General features: G+C 43.7%; 1 protein-coding gene across 2 annotated transcripts in view; it reads right to left on the reverse strand.

Annotated features, from left to right (window-relative positions):
• Positions 1-13,492, reverse strand: part of CROCC2 (ciliary rootlet coiled-coil, rootletin family member 2) — an 878,259-nt gene that overhangs the window by 481,090 nt on the left and 383,677 nt on the right. For both annotated transcript variants that reach the window (XM_069213663.1, XM_069213664.1), the window contains one exon: positions 9,928-10,107. In XM_069213663.1, the coding sequence (XP_069069764.1) occupies positions 9,928-10,107 (180 nt within the window). The remainder of the gene's footprint in view (positions 1-9,927; positions 10,108-13,492) is intronic.

Consider the following 13,492-nt stretch of genomic DNA (forward strand, 5'->3'; position numbering starts at 1 on the left):
GAAAGGTGGAGCTGGTAGAACAGGGACTGAAATTCACAATACAGGAAGCTGTGCACAGAATATTTCGACACACCATCTTCAACGCGGCTGTAAAAACGACGTGCCACCCGTCTCGCGGCTGAAATCGACACACCATCTGCATCGCGGCTGGAAATATCAATGAATCACCTGTATCGCGGCTGGAGAAACGACGCAACACCCGCTTGCGGCTGCTGAAAACAATGCAAATCCCACACAGTGTGGTTTTCTATTATGGTGTAGCCAGATTTCATACGCATTATGGCTGTGCGTTGAAATCCTCGTGAACTTGTGCTGATCTGAGGTGCCCCGTCTGGAAATCGATGCATCGCCCTCTTGTGGAAGAGAAAATATACGCCTAACCTACCTGACCCAAGAAGAAACGATGCACGGCCTCACTTGTGAGTAAGGAATCAACACATCGCTGACTTTTCCGACGCACGCTCACCTGTGCGGCTTTATTGTTGACGCAAACCAGGTACTTTGTTTAACAACAACGTTTCTATTGTTTTCTATGGAGTAAGAATCTATTCCGGTGAAAATTCAGGATTTGTGTGTTTTGGATTTTTGTCGTTTTGGTCTTGTTTGATTTAGATAAATATTGGCTATTTTTCTAAACTGACGCGGTGTCCATTTTGTAGTCTTGTCACCGTATTAGCGTGTATTGGTACAAATACTTTACACATTGCCTTTGAGATAAGCCTAACTGCTTGTGCCAAGATACAAAGGGGTGGGCAGAGGTTATCCTAAGTGTGTATATCCACTGCCCTGACTAGAGTGAGGGACCCTGCTTGGACAGAGTGCAAACTGACTGCCAACCAGAGACCACATTTCTAACAACTTGGGTTCTGCTTTCAATTTAACATGGGGGTTCCCACTGATCTTTTGAGCATGCTGACCAGGCTTCACACCAATAACTCTGTGAGTCTGGTGTGGAGCACACAGGGAGTTGGCAGACCCATTTTCTGTAGATCATGGGGTTAGACAGGGTTGTGTGCTGGCCCCTACACTTTTTTACTCGATGTAAATGATCTGGTTAATCACCTGAACCTGTGTGATGTGGATGTTCCCTGGTTGGCCAACTCTAAAATCCCCACCCTCCTTTTTGCTGATGTTACTCCCTTGATGTCCAAGTCACTGGTGGGTCTGCAATGAATCTTGGATAGTTTTGAAAGATTCTGTGTGATGAAGGGCATTAAAGTTAATGTAGCCAAAACAAATTCATGATACTAAACTCGAGCCACACTTCGAGGCCCAATCCTAAGTTATCTGGAGTACATCTGAAGTGTATGTATTTGATTATTTAGAGCTAACTTTAACTACTAAATTAGATTGGTGTCATCAGCTGGAAAAACAAAGGCTTAAATTGGTGCAGTGTTCTGGGGTGCTTGCGAGGGCTAATAAAAAGTCCTGTTTTTGCCCAATTTCCCCTGTCCCCCAAATACATAAATTGCAGGCCTTAGGAATGGCACTCTATTGGGCAGAGCTTTGGGGTTATAAGGAGTTGTCTAAACGTCTTGTTGATTAGAACTTTCTTCTCCGCCAGATAGTGGGTCTCCCAATTAGTACCCTGGTAGCCCCACTTAGATAGAATATGGATATGAAACCTATTACTTTAGAAGCAGAAAAGAGACATGTTCTTTTCTGGATGTAGCCTCTCTGGAGCTTGGCTGTTTCCAGGAGGGATCAAGGAGGTATTAAGCCTTTCAGGTTCAGGATCCAGTTGTTAGTTAAAATATGTGAAAGAGATCTTAATTAATACAGGATGTGGTGGCCTTTGCTTTGAGCCTGAGGTTGTGGCTGGTCTAAGCAAATTAGCTTTAAAAAAGTTGTACTGAAAGCACAAAAAGGGTCTTAAGTACTGTCGTAGTTTGGACTCTTGCTCGAGGCAAGACTGCTGGTTAAAGGATGACAGTACTTTTGTTTGTAGGTGACTATGCCTATCCTACAACAAATCGCAACTGTTGTCCCAACCTTACCGGCTCACTAGCAGTACCTCACCAGAAACACAATAGTAAAAAGGCAATTTATGGCAGCCTTTACGCATGGACTCGAAAATAAGACTTCTCAGGGAGTGTCGTGGTTAAACGGTGATTACCCCTTTCTCACACATATATCATGTTTCATACAAACACCAGCAATGACAAAGATGCAGTAAAGTTTCAACAGTTTTTATTTAACACAACTGCAATTTGCTATAAGTTGCATGGGCTGCAATGATTAGGATAATGAATAATGCAAGGAACAGAATTGTGAAGACGAGGGTCATTATTACAAAGACCCCCACCATCTTGCAATGCATGTAAAAGATATAGGAGATGTAATATGCCCTAATACCCTAATGTGATGGGCCTAACCTCCTACCTAAAGGAGAGCTGGGTTTGCTAAACCTAATCTGCCAAAGCCAGGTCCATGAAAGGGGACCCCAACCCTCGTTACCTTGGATTGAGGTCTCTATCTCAGACTCCGCAGGGACACGAAGACTGGGTCAGCGTCAAGACGACGTGCAGCATCGATATCAGCAATGGTGGCGATGCCCTCTGGTCAGAATCCCTCTGATTATCTGTCTAAAGTGTGATGTATTTATACATATCTACCAGGACCCCTGACATAGGTGTGTTCCCAAACAATAGATAACAGACATTCTTGGGACGGCAATTAATACAAACAATCCCTCGAAAGTATAGAGAGGGAAAATCCCCAAGTGTGAACACCTACTGTTTGTTTGTCTTTATTGCTTGATCTTGACGCCTTAGTCGGTGGCACTGATAATGCAAAGCATAACAAGTGGCCTAACTATAAACAAGGCAGCCATTTTAGATGAATTAAATAATTAAATGGGCTAAGAGAGCAAGCTAAGTGGGTTAAAAGTCACTAGGTGACGGGGGCACGAGTCTGCAAGCCAGAGGCTAAGCTAACTCCTGTTTTCCCATTAAAACAAACTAGGATTCACTACAGTACGCTCAATTGGTCTCTGGCACCCTGAAACAAATATTCCTCCAGTTCAAGGATGAGTTTAGGTATGAACAGCGCTTGGATGATATTGAGGCCCACTATGACAAGGAAGCTCTATCTGCAGTTCAAACATAGCACATTTCCGACTGCTGCCTTCACGGGTATTTGGGCTTCTAAAAAAAGCACTTGCCAAGTTTGAATGTAGTATGTATGCGACCGCTAAAGAGATGGAGGAGCAGGCCTTATTTCTCTGCCCGGCCTTGGGGTGGGGCCTGAATTTCTTAAGTGGGTCAAGCTGCTGTATACGGCGCGATAGCCAGAGTCCATACAGGACATCAGATCTCTTGATAGTTCGATATTGGCAGAGGCACACAACAGGGGTGCTCCCTTTCCCTTGCGATTTCTGCATTAGCTCTAGAGCTGCTGGCTGCCTTGTTGCGTGTGAGAGGTGCAGACTAAGTTGTAAAGGAGGGGCCTCAACGGCACTTAGTTTTGCTCTACGGGGATGATATCCTGGTTTATTTGAGCAACCTGGGGTGAGACCTACTGGCACTCTATACCCTCCTAGATCTTTTCAGGGATATGGTGGGTCTTTGGGTGAACTGAACAAAGTCATGCATTTTCCAGCGGAGAGTGACATAGCAGGCGTAGGTGGCAGAGTTGGAATCGGACCGTCTCCCTTGGCAGCTGGAGACGTTCTGCTACCTTGGAGTGAGCATCTATCATATGGATAGAGACCTTCTTGGTGGCAATCATGACAGAACTTTGATGTCACTGCGACAGTCTGTAGGCTTCTGGACACATTTGCCCTCATCCCCTATGGGTTGGGCCTCCACAGCGAAAATGTTACCATTACCACAACTCGTATATTTCTTTGGAACAGTGCCATTGATCCCTTGTATGGCTTTCTTTAAAGACCTATAAAGTCTACTCTCAGTCTTTAAATGGGGGGGGGGTGTAGGGAGTGAGGGGTAGGGGAGGGAGCTCAAGTGAGTTTCTATCCATATGCTCCAACTCCCACTCCTAGAGGGTGACTTAGGGGTACCAGACTCTGAGCTGTACTTGGCGGCCGCACAGTTGCAGTGGCCCATGTAGTGGTTGACGGGACACATGCTGGGCGAAAGCCACTTAACCAGTGACAAGCTCGACAAGAGTGGAATACTGGATTAGCTTCTGAGACGAAGGAGGCCCGGATGGGGATGCTGGTAGGCTGGCGTGGGTCGCAAAGCCGTGCTGAAATAGATTTACTCAGCTGCTCTGGGGTGCACCCCCATAAGCAGCTGAATTGCCACTTTGGAGCATGTCCACGATGCCTACCCTGCTGAAGACCCATGACTTGGGGCCATAGCAGGAATCAGAAGTGACCTGTTTGGGGGACGTGTATACCGCTGGGATGCTGCGCTCCTTCCAGGACCTGCAAGATGGCAATGGTTTGGGAGCAGCTCAATTTGTAGCTTACATTGCTCGTGTCCTGGCTATAAGGACCACTTGGAGGGAGGGAAGAGAAGCCCCTGGCCATCCATCACAGGCTGCAGTGTATATTGACCCATTCTATGGGCCGCAGAGTGAAAACAGTATTATATGTAGCCTTGCAGACTGCAGACGTGTACCTCGCACTACTTGTCGAACCCATATGAGACATGTGTCTCGGGACAGACCCGACGATAAAACAATGGGGGATAGCACTTCAGCAAGTGAAGCAAATATCTTCCAATGATCCCCAAAGTTGACCTAGTTCAACTTCCTGCACCAAACTTACTTAACACCACACGGCCTCCTCTAGATGTTCCCAGGAGTGACTTTAGTGTGTCCTAGATGTGGGTACCAGGATGCCAATTTCCATCACATGATGTGGGACTGTACCCCACTTGCACAGATATGGGAGGAAGTTTTGGCACATTTCTCAGAAATGGTAGATTTTCAGTTATCACCTGCCCCCTTACTCTGTCTCCTGGGCATCACAAAGCACACAAAATGCACCAAACTCTACCTGAAACTAGCAGACTTAGCTTTGACCCTCTTCAAGTGCCTGATAGCTACGTCCTGGAAAGCGGAGCAGCTGCCCTCGATCAATTGCTAGCTTCAGAAAGTACTTCGATGGAAAACTGTTAAGGCTGATGCTATAAACCACAACCTGCACATTTGGGGGGGGGGGGGAGGACTGCCACCATGAGGGACATGTATGTACGCTGCCTGCAAGAGAAAGTAGTGGTAATTGCCTGATCAATGGTGTAAGGGAAGGGTGCTGCTGGGGACTGCACAGCTCTAGTTTATTCTCAGAGCTGCTGGTCCTGGGAGACTTGTGTATAACTCCCTATTGTGTTCCCTACATGTAGGTCAGGCCATTGCATTCCCACTTACTGGGTTTGACAGCTCAGGTGTGTTTTCTCTGTTTGCTCCTTAGGGGTCCTGCAAAATTGCTTCTGTACCTCCACTTACATTCCCCTCTCTCCGGAGACATCTGGACGATGCCTGCAAACTAAGCTACTGTCCTCAGCTACACAGTTTGATTGTTTACTGTTCTTTGAAGTGCACCCATTACTTTTACAGTTTGTGTGGCCGAAAGAGATGTTCCCCATCATATTGAAGAGACAATAAATTCTGTTATACCTCTGGTGTAAAGCCTGATATTCAGAGCCATGCGTGACATCTAAGAAGGAGACTTGAGTTGATGCCCAAAGCAGCAGTGTTAGCAGCAACAATGGCACATTTTATGACAGTATTTGATATGTTTTTTTTCTCAGACAGTAACTCTTGCTCCCATTTAGGGTGCTCTTCAGGGAAGTATTGTAGGATTTCCTCCATTTCCTTCCATGTAGACCTGTTGTTCCTGCGTAAGAGGCCCACAGAATTAGCAATCTGCCCGTGGTTAGCAGATTGTGCTGCTACCCTCTTTGCCCCTGTGTCTATTCTCTTGCTTTCTTTGTCAGGCAGGGCGGCTTTACTTGCTATATGGGTGCTCGCCCTTTTCCTCGCTGTGTGTGTGTGTGTATATATATATATATATATATATATATATGAGAGTGTGATGTAAGCTGGCCTCTAACATAAGGTGGATCTAATAGCGATGCATTGTATTTTTTGTCTACGCAGGGAGTAATCACTTGTGCAAGGACAGGTTTCTTGAAGATGTCCCCCGTGTGCATAAACATAAGCATAGGGAGATATTGGTGTTGTGCTGGGTAGAGGATAGTATTTCAAATAAAAAATCATCATCGATAGGGTCACTGTAGAGCAGCACCTTATGGTAGACTGCTTTTTTGGCCACCAGCCCTTGATAAGTGAAAGTCATCTGGAGGGAATGGACAAACTGGGTACAGGTCTGGGTCAGAGCCTGCTGGGGCCTTGTGAAGGGGGTGCAGACAATGGACTAGTGGTCTTGTCGGCTTTCTTCTTTGTTTTAGCACTGGGGCTTCGTCTAATGTTTCCTGGAGCAAAAGCTGTCTCTTTGGTGGTGAGGTTATTATTTTCCCTGTCTAGGGGTGAATTGCTAAGTGTTTCTAACAGGATTCTATTTCCTTGGAGTCGAGGAAGGATTGGCTCAACTGTTTCGGCTCCAACGGATGTGTTAGCATGTTTTGGCACCAAAGGTTTCCGTGCAGATGGAGACTTCAATTCTGCCAATTTTGGTGGCAACAGTTTAGATTCCAAGCCAATCACAGTTGATGCAGAGCCAACTGGCATAGTTGGTTTCTTCAGAGCTGAGGCTGGGCGTAATGTCTGAAGTTTGGCCTCGGTGCCTATCATGGTCCAAAGGCAGTGGTGGTTCACTGGGAGGTTTGTGATTTTCTTGAGCCCTTACACAATGTTTCGAGGAGGGCCCCTCTGTGTGGGGGTTGTGTCGAGGGGTTGGATGTACTATACTCACAATCTTTTGAGCAGCTGGTAATTCCTCAATTTCAAAGTCAGAGTTGATGCTGTCCTCTGGAGAAAACACTTGTTCATCAGCTGCTGATGCGTCAACTTAGTATTCCGGATGCTCTTCCGCACCAAAGAGGTCCACTGGATCATCACCACTCCTCAGGGACATCTCAAAAACACTGGGGCCGATGGTCACAGAGAGTCTTTTTGGATCTGAAGGAGAGGCGCACGTCACATTCAAGGTTGTTGTGGTTGGGAGAAAGACACCGCTTACAGACCGGATGTAGGTCGGTCCAAGGGTATTTGGAATGGTATTGAGGACAAAATCTGAAAGGCGTTTGTTTCATCACCTTTGCTACATTTCATGGTAGAATTTGTAACTCAGAGAAACAAGGTCCCCAAAGGGCAAGGCCCACATAGGCCAAGACGTATCTGAGGATCACCGGGCAGAGATGCATTCTTTGACCCGCTATGAACTAATAAAGGAATACATGGTCAAAAAAATACCGACAATCAAGAAACTTTCTGGAAATCCAAAGAAAGTTCAGACGAGGGTTTCGATCCAGACCACAGAAGCACACATTCAAACCTGATGGCGGAAAGAAAAGAATCTAACAATGGAGTCGATGCCCATGCACATTACAAGCAAAAGGAGGAGTCACCAAACCTTGTGACTTGAAAGACTTCTTCTGAGAAAAACTGGCATGTATCTGGACCCAAAACTAGATGGCAGAAGTATGCACAGCATGTATATCTACAGCCACACATGCCTCAGACATTTCTTTCCTTCAGTCTTGGACAAGGTGAGAGTGAATCGGAGATATTGTTTCCCTTTCCGGGGGAGGAGTCCTGTTTACCCATCTTTGTACAGGTTGGGAAGGGGAAAGAGTCCCTCTGGCTGTTTTGGTTGGGGTACAAGGAAGACACATTTCCCCTCTCTGCACTCTTTATCAAGGAAAAGGGGGAGAGCTCTGATATGAATATACATTGCCCTCACTTCTCTGGCAAGACCAAAGAGTATGGACAGCATCCTTCTCAAATGACTTAAAAAAAGAAAAAAAAGAAAAAAGAGGAAGTATACAAACCACACACCACCACCTTGGTAAAGCAGAGTTGACTATTTAGAGACCCCTATTCCCCACCCCACCCCCGATATTCATGGCCAGGCTATATGAGTGGAGGGAAAAGACCTTTCATTTTTTAATCTGACCCTAGCTTGCCAAACAGACCGGGGAAGAGATATTCATAATAATGCAGCATTGTGTATCCTGGTATCTGCTACTTTTTCCTTTATAATTTTTGTATTGTTTTTCTGCCAACATCTGTGTACATTGGTAGGAAAACAATTCTGAGTGTTCAGCGTGATGTTTAGAGTAGTGCACTCATGGTCTATTGTCTGTGGATGCTCAGTTCATGTTTGCTGATTTTTTTTTCAATAAATACATTATTTGGACTTATGCTCAGGAAACTCACGTTTTCCCCTATATCTTCAAAACTAAGAAACAGATTTTCACCAAACCAAGAAAACCTGAATATAAATTATACTGAACTGGCATGTAAATAGAACTTTGCCCAAGGAAGTGCCTTTGCTTGGTTTGGTGTAAATCTGTTCAGCAGTTTGGGAAATTCGTGTTTAAGAAGTGTTCTTGTCTTGGCAAGAGGAGGTTACATTTTAAAGCTATCTGGATCCTCCATATTAAAGGCACACCCTTCGTGCATTTTGGATTTGCGACTCCAGCAGCGGATTCACAAATCTGAAGCGATTTGACTGGCTGTACATCACAATAACAATTTCTGGTGCAGATGCCATTAATCCAGCATAAAATTTGTGAATCCTTTTAAAAAAAAATGAAACGGTATTAAGTGCACTACAGTTGCATTGGGCCAACACATTAGAAACACATATAGTGGCAGATGTTCAATTTAACGAGTTCACTTGCTTGGCGAAGTGCTCAGTGACAAGACCTTTAGTCAGAAAAGCAAAACTGAAGGAGCCAGTGGGGGCAGTCAGAACAACCGTTGAGTGACGGACTTATAAGTGGGGGGCAAAGGGACCGCCACTCTCCCCAAGGAAATAAAAGTAACTTTTGTTAAATAGCTTGTGGAGCCCAGTGTGGGTTTAAAGGACTACAAACTGTGCTCTGGAGTTCACGAATTCTGACGGGGGCTCTTAGCTCCATTCAGATCTGTGGACCTTCCCTCAGCGCCCAGGAACCCACTCAGGTTCGTAAATCTCTAGTGGACCTCATGCGGAGGTCTCAATATGATACTGGGTCTGTGGACCTGTGAGTGGGGCCCACAAACCAGCATGTTTGCGAACCTGAACTGGGATCCACGAACCCACAAAAAATAAAAAACAAAAAATATATATTTAAGGTTGGTATTTTAGTGTACAACCAATTAAAGCAACATTCTTATTTGGCCATCTAAGTATCTGTAAGGCGCTTAACTTATTAGAGAAGAATGCAGATGGAGTTGTAGTTTTCACTTTGATTTTGCAACTCATCAAAGCTGCATTTTCCTTCTGACATTTGACCCTAAAAGGCTATTATTTCCATGGCTGTACACTGGGCGGATATTAAAATTCCACACTATAAGAACGGTCACAGAGCACCCTGATAGTGATGTCCTATTTACTGGAGAGGGAATGGGACAGAAGAGTTTTCTAAATATGCACTTACTGTCTGGAATTCTCTTTCGTTATACGTACTGTGCAGAAAAAATCACTTGGCTTTCACGAAGGGGTTTAAAAAAATTCCCAGTCTTTATATTATCACCAATGGCCGACATTGTGTTTTAGTAAACCTGATAGTTTCATCAAGCCACTGATTTAAAATGCGCTAACTAACCAGTGGCCCCACTTTTCAAAAATAAAATGATAACTTTCGTTTTATTGTTTCAAGTTTGCTGCTACTGGTGGTGGTGGTGGTCGGGTGACGCTCCTCAACCATAGCAGAGGAGCCGCAGCTGTCTCTCTAGCACTACAAACATAATACGATGAAGTAAGAAAGGAATTTCCTTCTCATCTTTCATCATTCTGGGCAAACTAGATTCACCTTTCCCAAACCTTTTTCCAGTCCTGCTGAATTTTACCTTTTGTTTCTCATTCTCAACTTGAAGCAAACTTGCATCCCTTTCCTCCTGCAAACCAAGGATCTCTTCATTTAGATCTTGCTTCTCTGCTTCATATTGTGATAGGATCTCTTCTTTTTCCTGTTGCAGCCGACGTATAGCATCCTCTTTCTCTTCAGACAGTGCTAAGAGAAGGCTCTCCTGATTACAGAAATATACAGCAAATGAAAAAAGGTGCCCATGAAGTGAGGCAGAGAAAGCATGAAAAGAAAAGGAAAATTGAGAAATCATCAATGGAAAAATTAAAAACAGAGATCAGGATTATGGAGAAATGGGATTTGATTAGGAAAGTAAGTGTAGGGTACATAGAGGACATGGGAGTAAAATAAAAATTTTAGGAAACAGAAGAGAAAGCAAAAAATAGAGATTCAAAATTATTTATAACTTCTAACATACACCTTGATTATATGTGGTGATATCCAAAGTTCATATTTTTTCAACAGTTCTCATGGAGCAAGTTATAGCTACTTTAGGAGACGAGTTATAGTCACTTAAGACCAATTTAACTAGTGAATTTCTTTTGTTTTTTTGTTTGTTTAAAATGGTATGTTTTAACTGACATATTCACCTAAGTGTAACGTCACTTTAACCATATATATATATATATATATATATATATATATATATATATACACATATACATACACACACACACATACATCTGGTATTTCATTTATGACATCACTGATGACATCATGCAGTGAATGTGACAGTGAGGTATGAACGAGCTACACCTAGACCCAATTTTCTACCACCTCTCTAGTGCTAATGGGTATAAACATTTGCAACTTGCAGGACAAAGAATATCTGTGAAAGTACCCACATTTAGTACACTTTATGCTTTTTTACTAGTATTCAGGTGTGTAAGGAAAATAATGTCTCTGTGGACATTAATGCAATGAGCAATTTATTAAATCTTAAATAACATTCAAAAGAGTGTTTGGCCATTCATTACATCAAGGAGTTGTTCCTGTTAAATTTGTAATCTTGACATATAATTTCAGGTCAATGCCTTTACATTTATGTTTTAGCCCCAGAAAAGGCATGTATGTGAAAATACCTTACACATTGAAATGCGCAGAATGTTTAGAACCATTCTGCAACCTGAACCATGTAAATTAATCACCCACTGTTTATACTTTCTTCAGCAATGTATAATGGCTCTGAATTTTCTTTCACTGAACATGTGGAAATAAATATATATACCGTATAAATCTCCAGTTTATATAACACATTTCAAAAGCATTACAAGACAAGCTTTTAATGTCAGCAAGTGCACAGACAGCCACAGTTTAATAATGTATTACAAACATAAGCTTTAGTGTTTCTCACATATTTTGTCAACAGGATTTTGATTTAATCCACCACCTATCTGTAATGTACATCTGCAACACATACTAGTTGCAGTCAGTCTCTACCTAGTTTAAATAACGTTCTGTTTCCACCTACAATTCTACTAATAGTTAGACTTTGCACAATATAAATGTGCCATACTGAATCAGACTTCAATCAATAGCTGCTGCATATGTGTGTGTCCCCTTTACTGCTCACTTTCTTTTGCAAAATGATTACGCAGTTTATAGAGTAATTTGAGAAGCAGCAGCTTGGATGATGTAATCAGTGACGTCATCAATTATGTCATTTCAGAGGTCATCAGTGATGGCATCAATGATGTAATTTAACATGTTAGGAGCGATGCCATATTTGAGGTCATAAGCAGTGCATGGCAGGAGCACAAGTTATGGTTAGGTCACTGAACTATAACTGGTGAATTACAGTGTTTTTTTTGTTTTTAAGCACTAGTTTTTACCTTGTTTTAACACCGAACTATAACCTTACTTTAACATTCGTTTTTTTCAGTGGATTTCTAGGGATTTTTTATCATAAGCTAAGACCTTATTACCACATTGGGCTATAACGTCACTTTAATCATTGTTTTTTTTTCCCAGTGAGTTTCTGATTTTTCATCTTTATGTCAGAGAAGATTATATTACCATACCAGACTATGACGTCTATTTGACCTTTGCTTTATCCATGAATTTCATGAGTTTTTTAAAACATATTCATTCAACACCTCCACAGTACATAGCCTTTGGCCATTCACAACATGGGGCCGCACAGGCTCACCGCCTGCTGGTGGGCAACTCATCGGAGTCTGCTGCCCGTGACCCCATTCATGTGAGTGCCACTACCCTCTCCTCCAGCCCTCCATGGTATGTTGTGCTTCCCCTACCTCTCCTACCTGCCCTTCAAGACACAGCTTGCTGCTCCTGCCCCTGCACTCTGTTGTCTATGTGTGGGCCCCTGCCCATCCCTTCTGTACTCCATGCTCCATTAATTTTGTACTGCCTGTGCCCCTCATGCCTGCCCTGAGTGTCCAACTTGTTGCCCTTGACTCACTTGCCCCTTCCCTTTGTTGTCCGTGTTTATGTCCCTGCCCCGCCCTCCTACACTCCAGGGTCTGTTGTGCTGTCACTGTCCCTCCGACCTGCCCTGCATGGTCCATTGAGCTGCCATTGCCCCTCCCACCTGCTCTCCATGGTCTGTGTATTCTCAGTGCCTCTTGCTCCTGCCCTCCTTAGTTCCACTGTGCTGCCACTGTCCCTCCCGCATGCCTGGTCAGCTTGCTGACTTTGCCCCTACTCCACCCTGCCCTCAGTTGTTTGAGTTCTCATGCAGCCTCCTTCCTGTCTTCCATGGTCCATTGTGGTATAACTACCCCAGATTCCTGCCCTGTGTGATCAGCTTGCTAACCCGGACACCGACCTCCCCTCCTTCCTGCCTTCCATGATCTTTTATTCTACCACTACCCCTGATGTCTGCCCTGTGCAATCAGCTTGATAACCCAACACCTACCTACTGTCTTCCATTGCTTGTGTCCCTACCCCTACTCCTCCAGCCCACCTATGTCCGTTGTGCTGCCACTATCCCTCTTGCCTGCCCTGTGCGGTTTGTTGTGCTGTCACTGCCCCTTCTGGCTGCCTGGCATGGCCAGTTTCCTGGATTTGCCCCTACTCCCTTGCCTTGCCCTGCCCTCCATTGTCTGAGTCTGTGCCTTTGCCCCTACCCTCTCCACAGTGTTGTAATGAACAACTAGACCACTGACATTCTGTATTTATGACAAAAATGTGGCACACCTGAAGTAGTCTTGAAAAAATCAAAACTGTAAAAGCTAAAGTGTTTCCTTTAAAAATAAAGATAATAAAAGGGTTCTTTTCACATACACATTGTGTATGGTTAATGCTTCAGAAAGCTAAAAGGAGGACGCATTTTCTGAGTTTCCAAATGGCAACACACAGCAATTAAACTTGATGCTCTTTTTTATGTTTTTTGACCAATTCATCAGTGGATTATTTATTGCACACTTCGATCATTGAGCTACACTTGGGAGGAATTTATATTTGGGTTACATTTGGACTTTTGTACTGGGGCAGCCATATCGGGAGACTTTTTTTTTTTTAATTAAGCTCCCACATTTCTTAATTTACTGCAATATTCCCTGTGGCAAGTGCTTTCAGTTTTACAG

The sequence above is a fragment of the Pleurodeles waltl genome, chromosome 11 (assembly GCF_031143425.1).
Source record: "Pleurodeles waltl isolate 20211129_DDA chromosome 11, aPleWal1.hap1.20221129, whole genome shotgun sequence".
Taxonomy (NCBI): Eukaryota; Metazoa; Chordata; class Amphibia; order Caudata; family Salamandridae; genus Pleurodeles; species Pleurodeles waltl.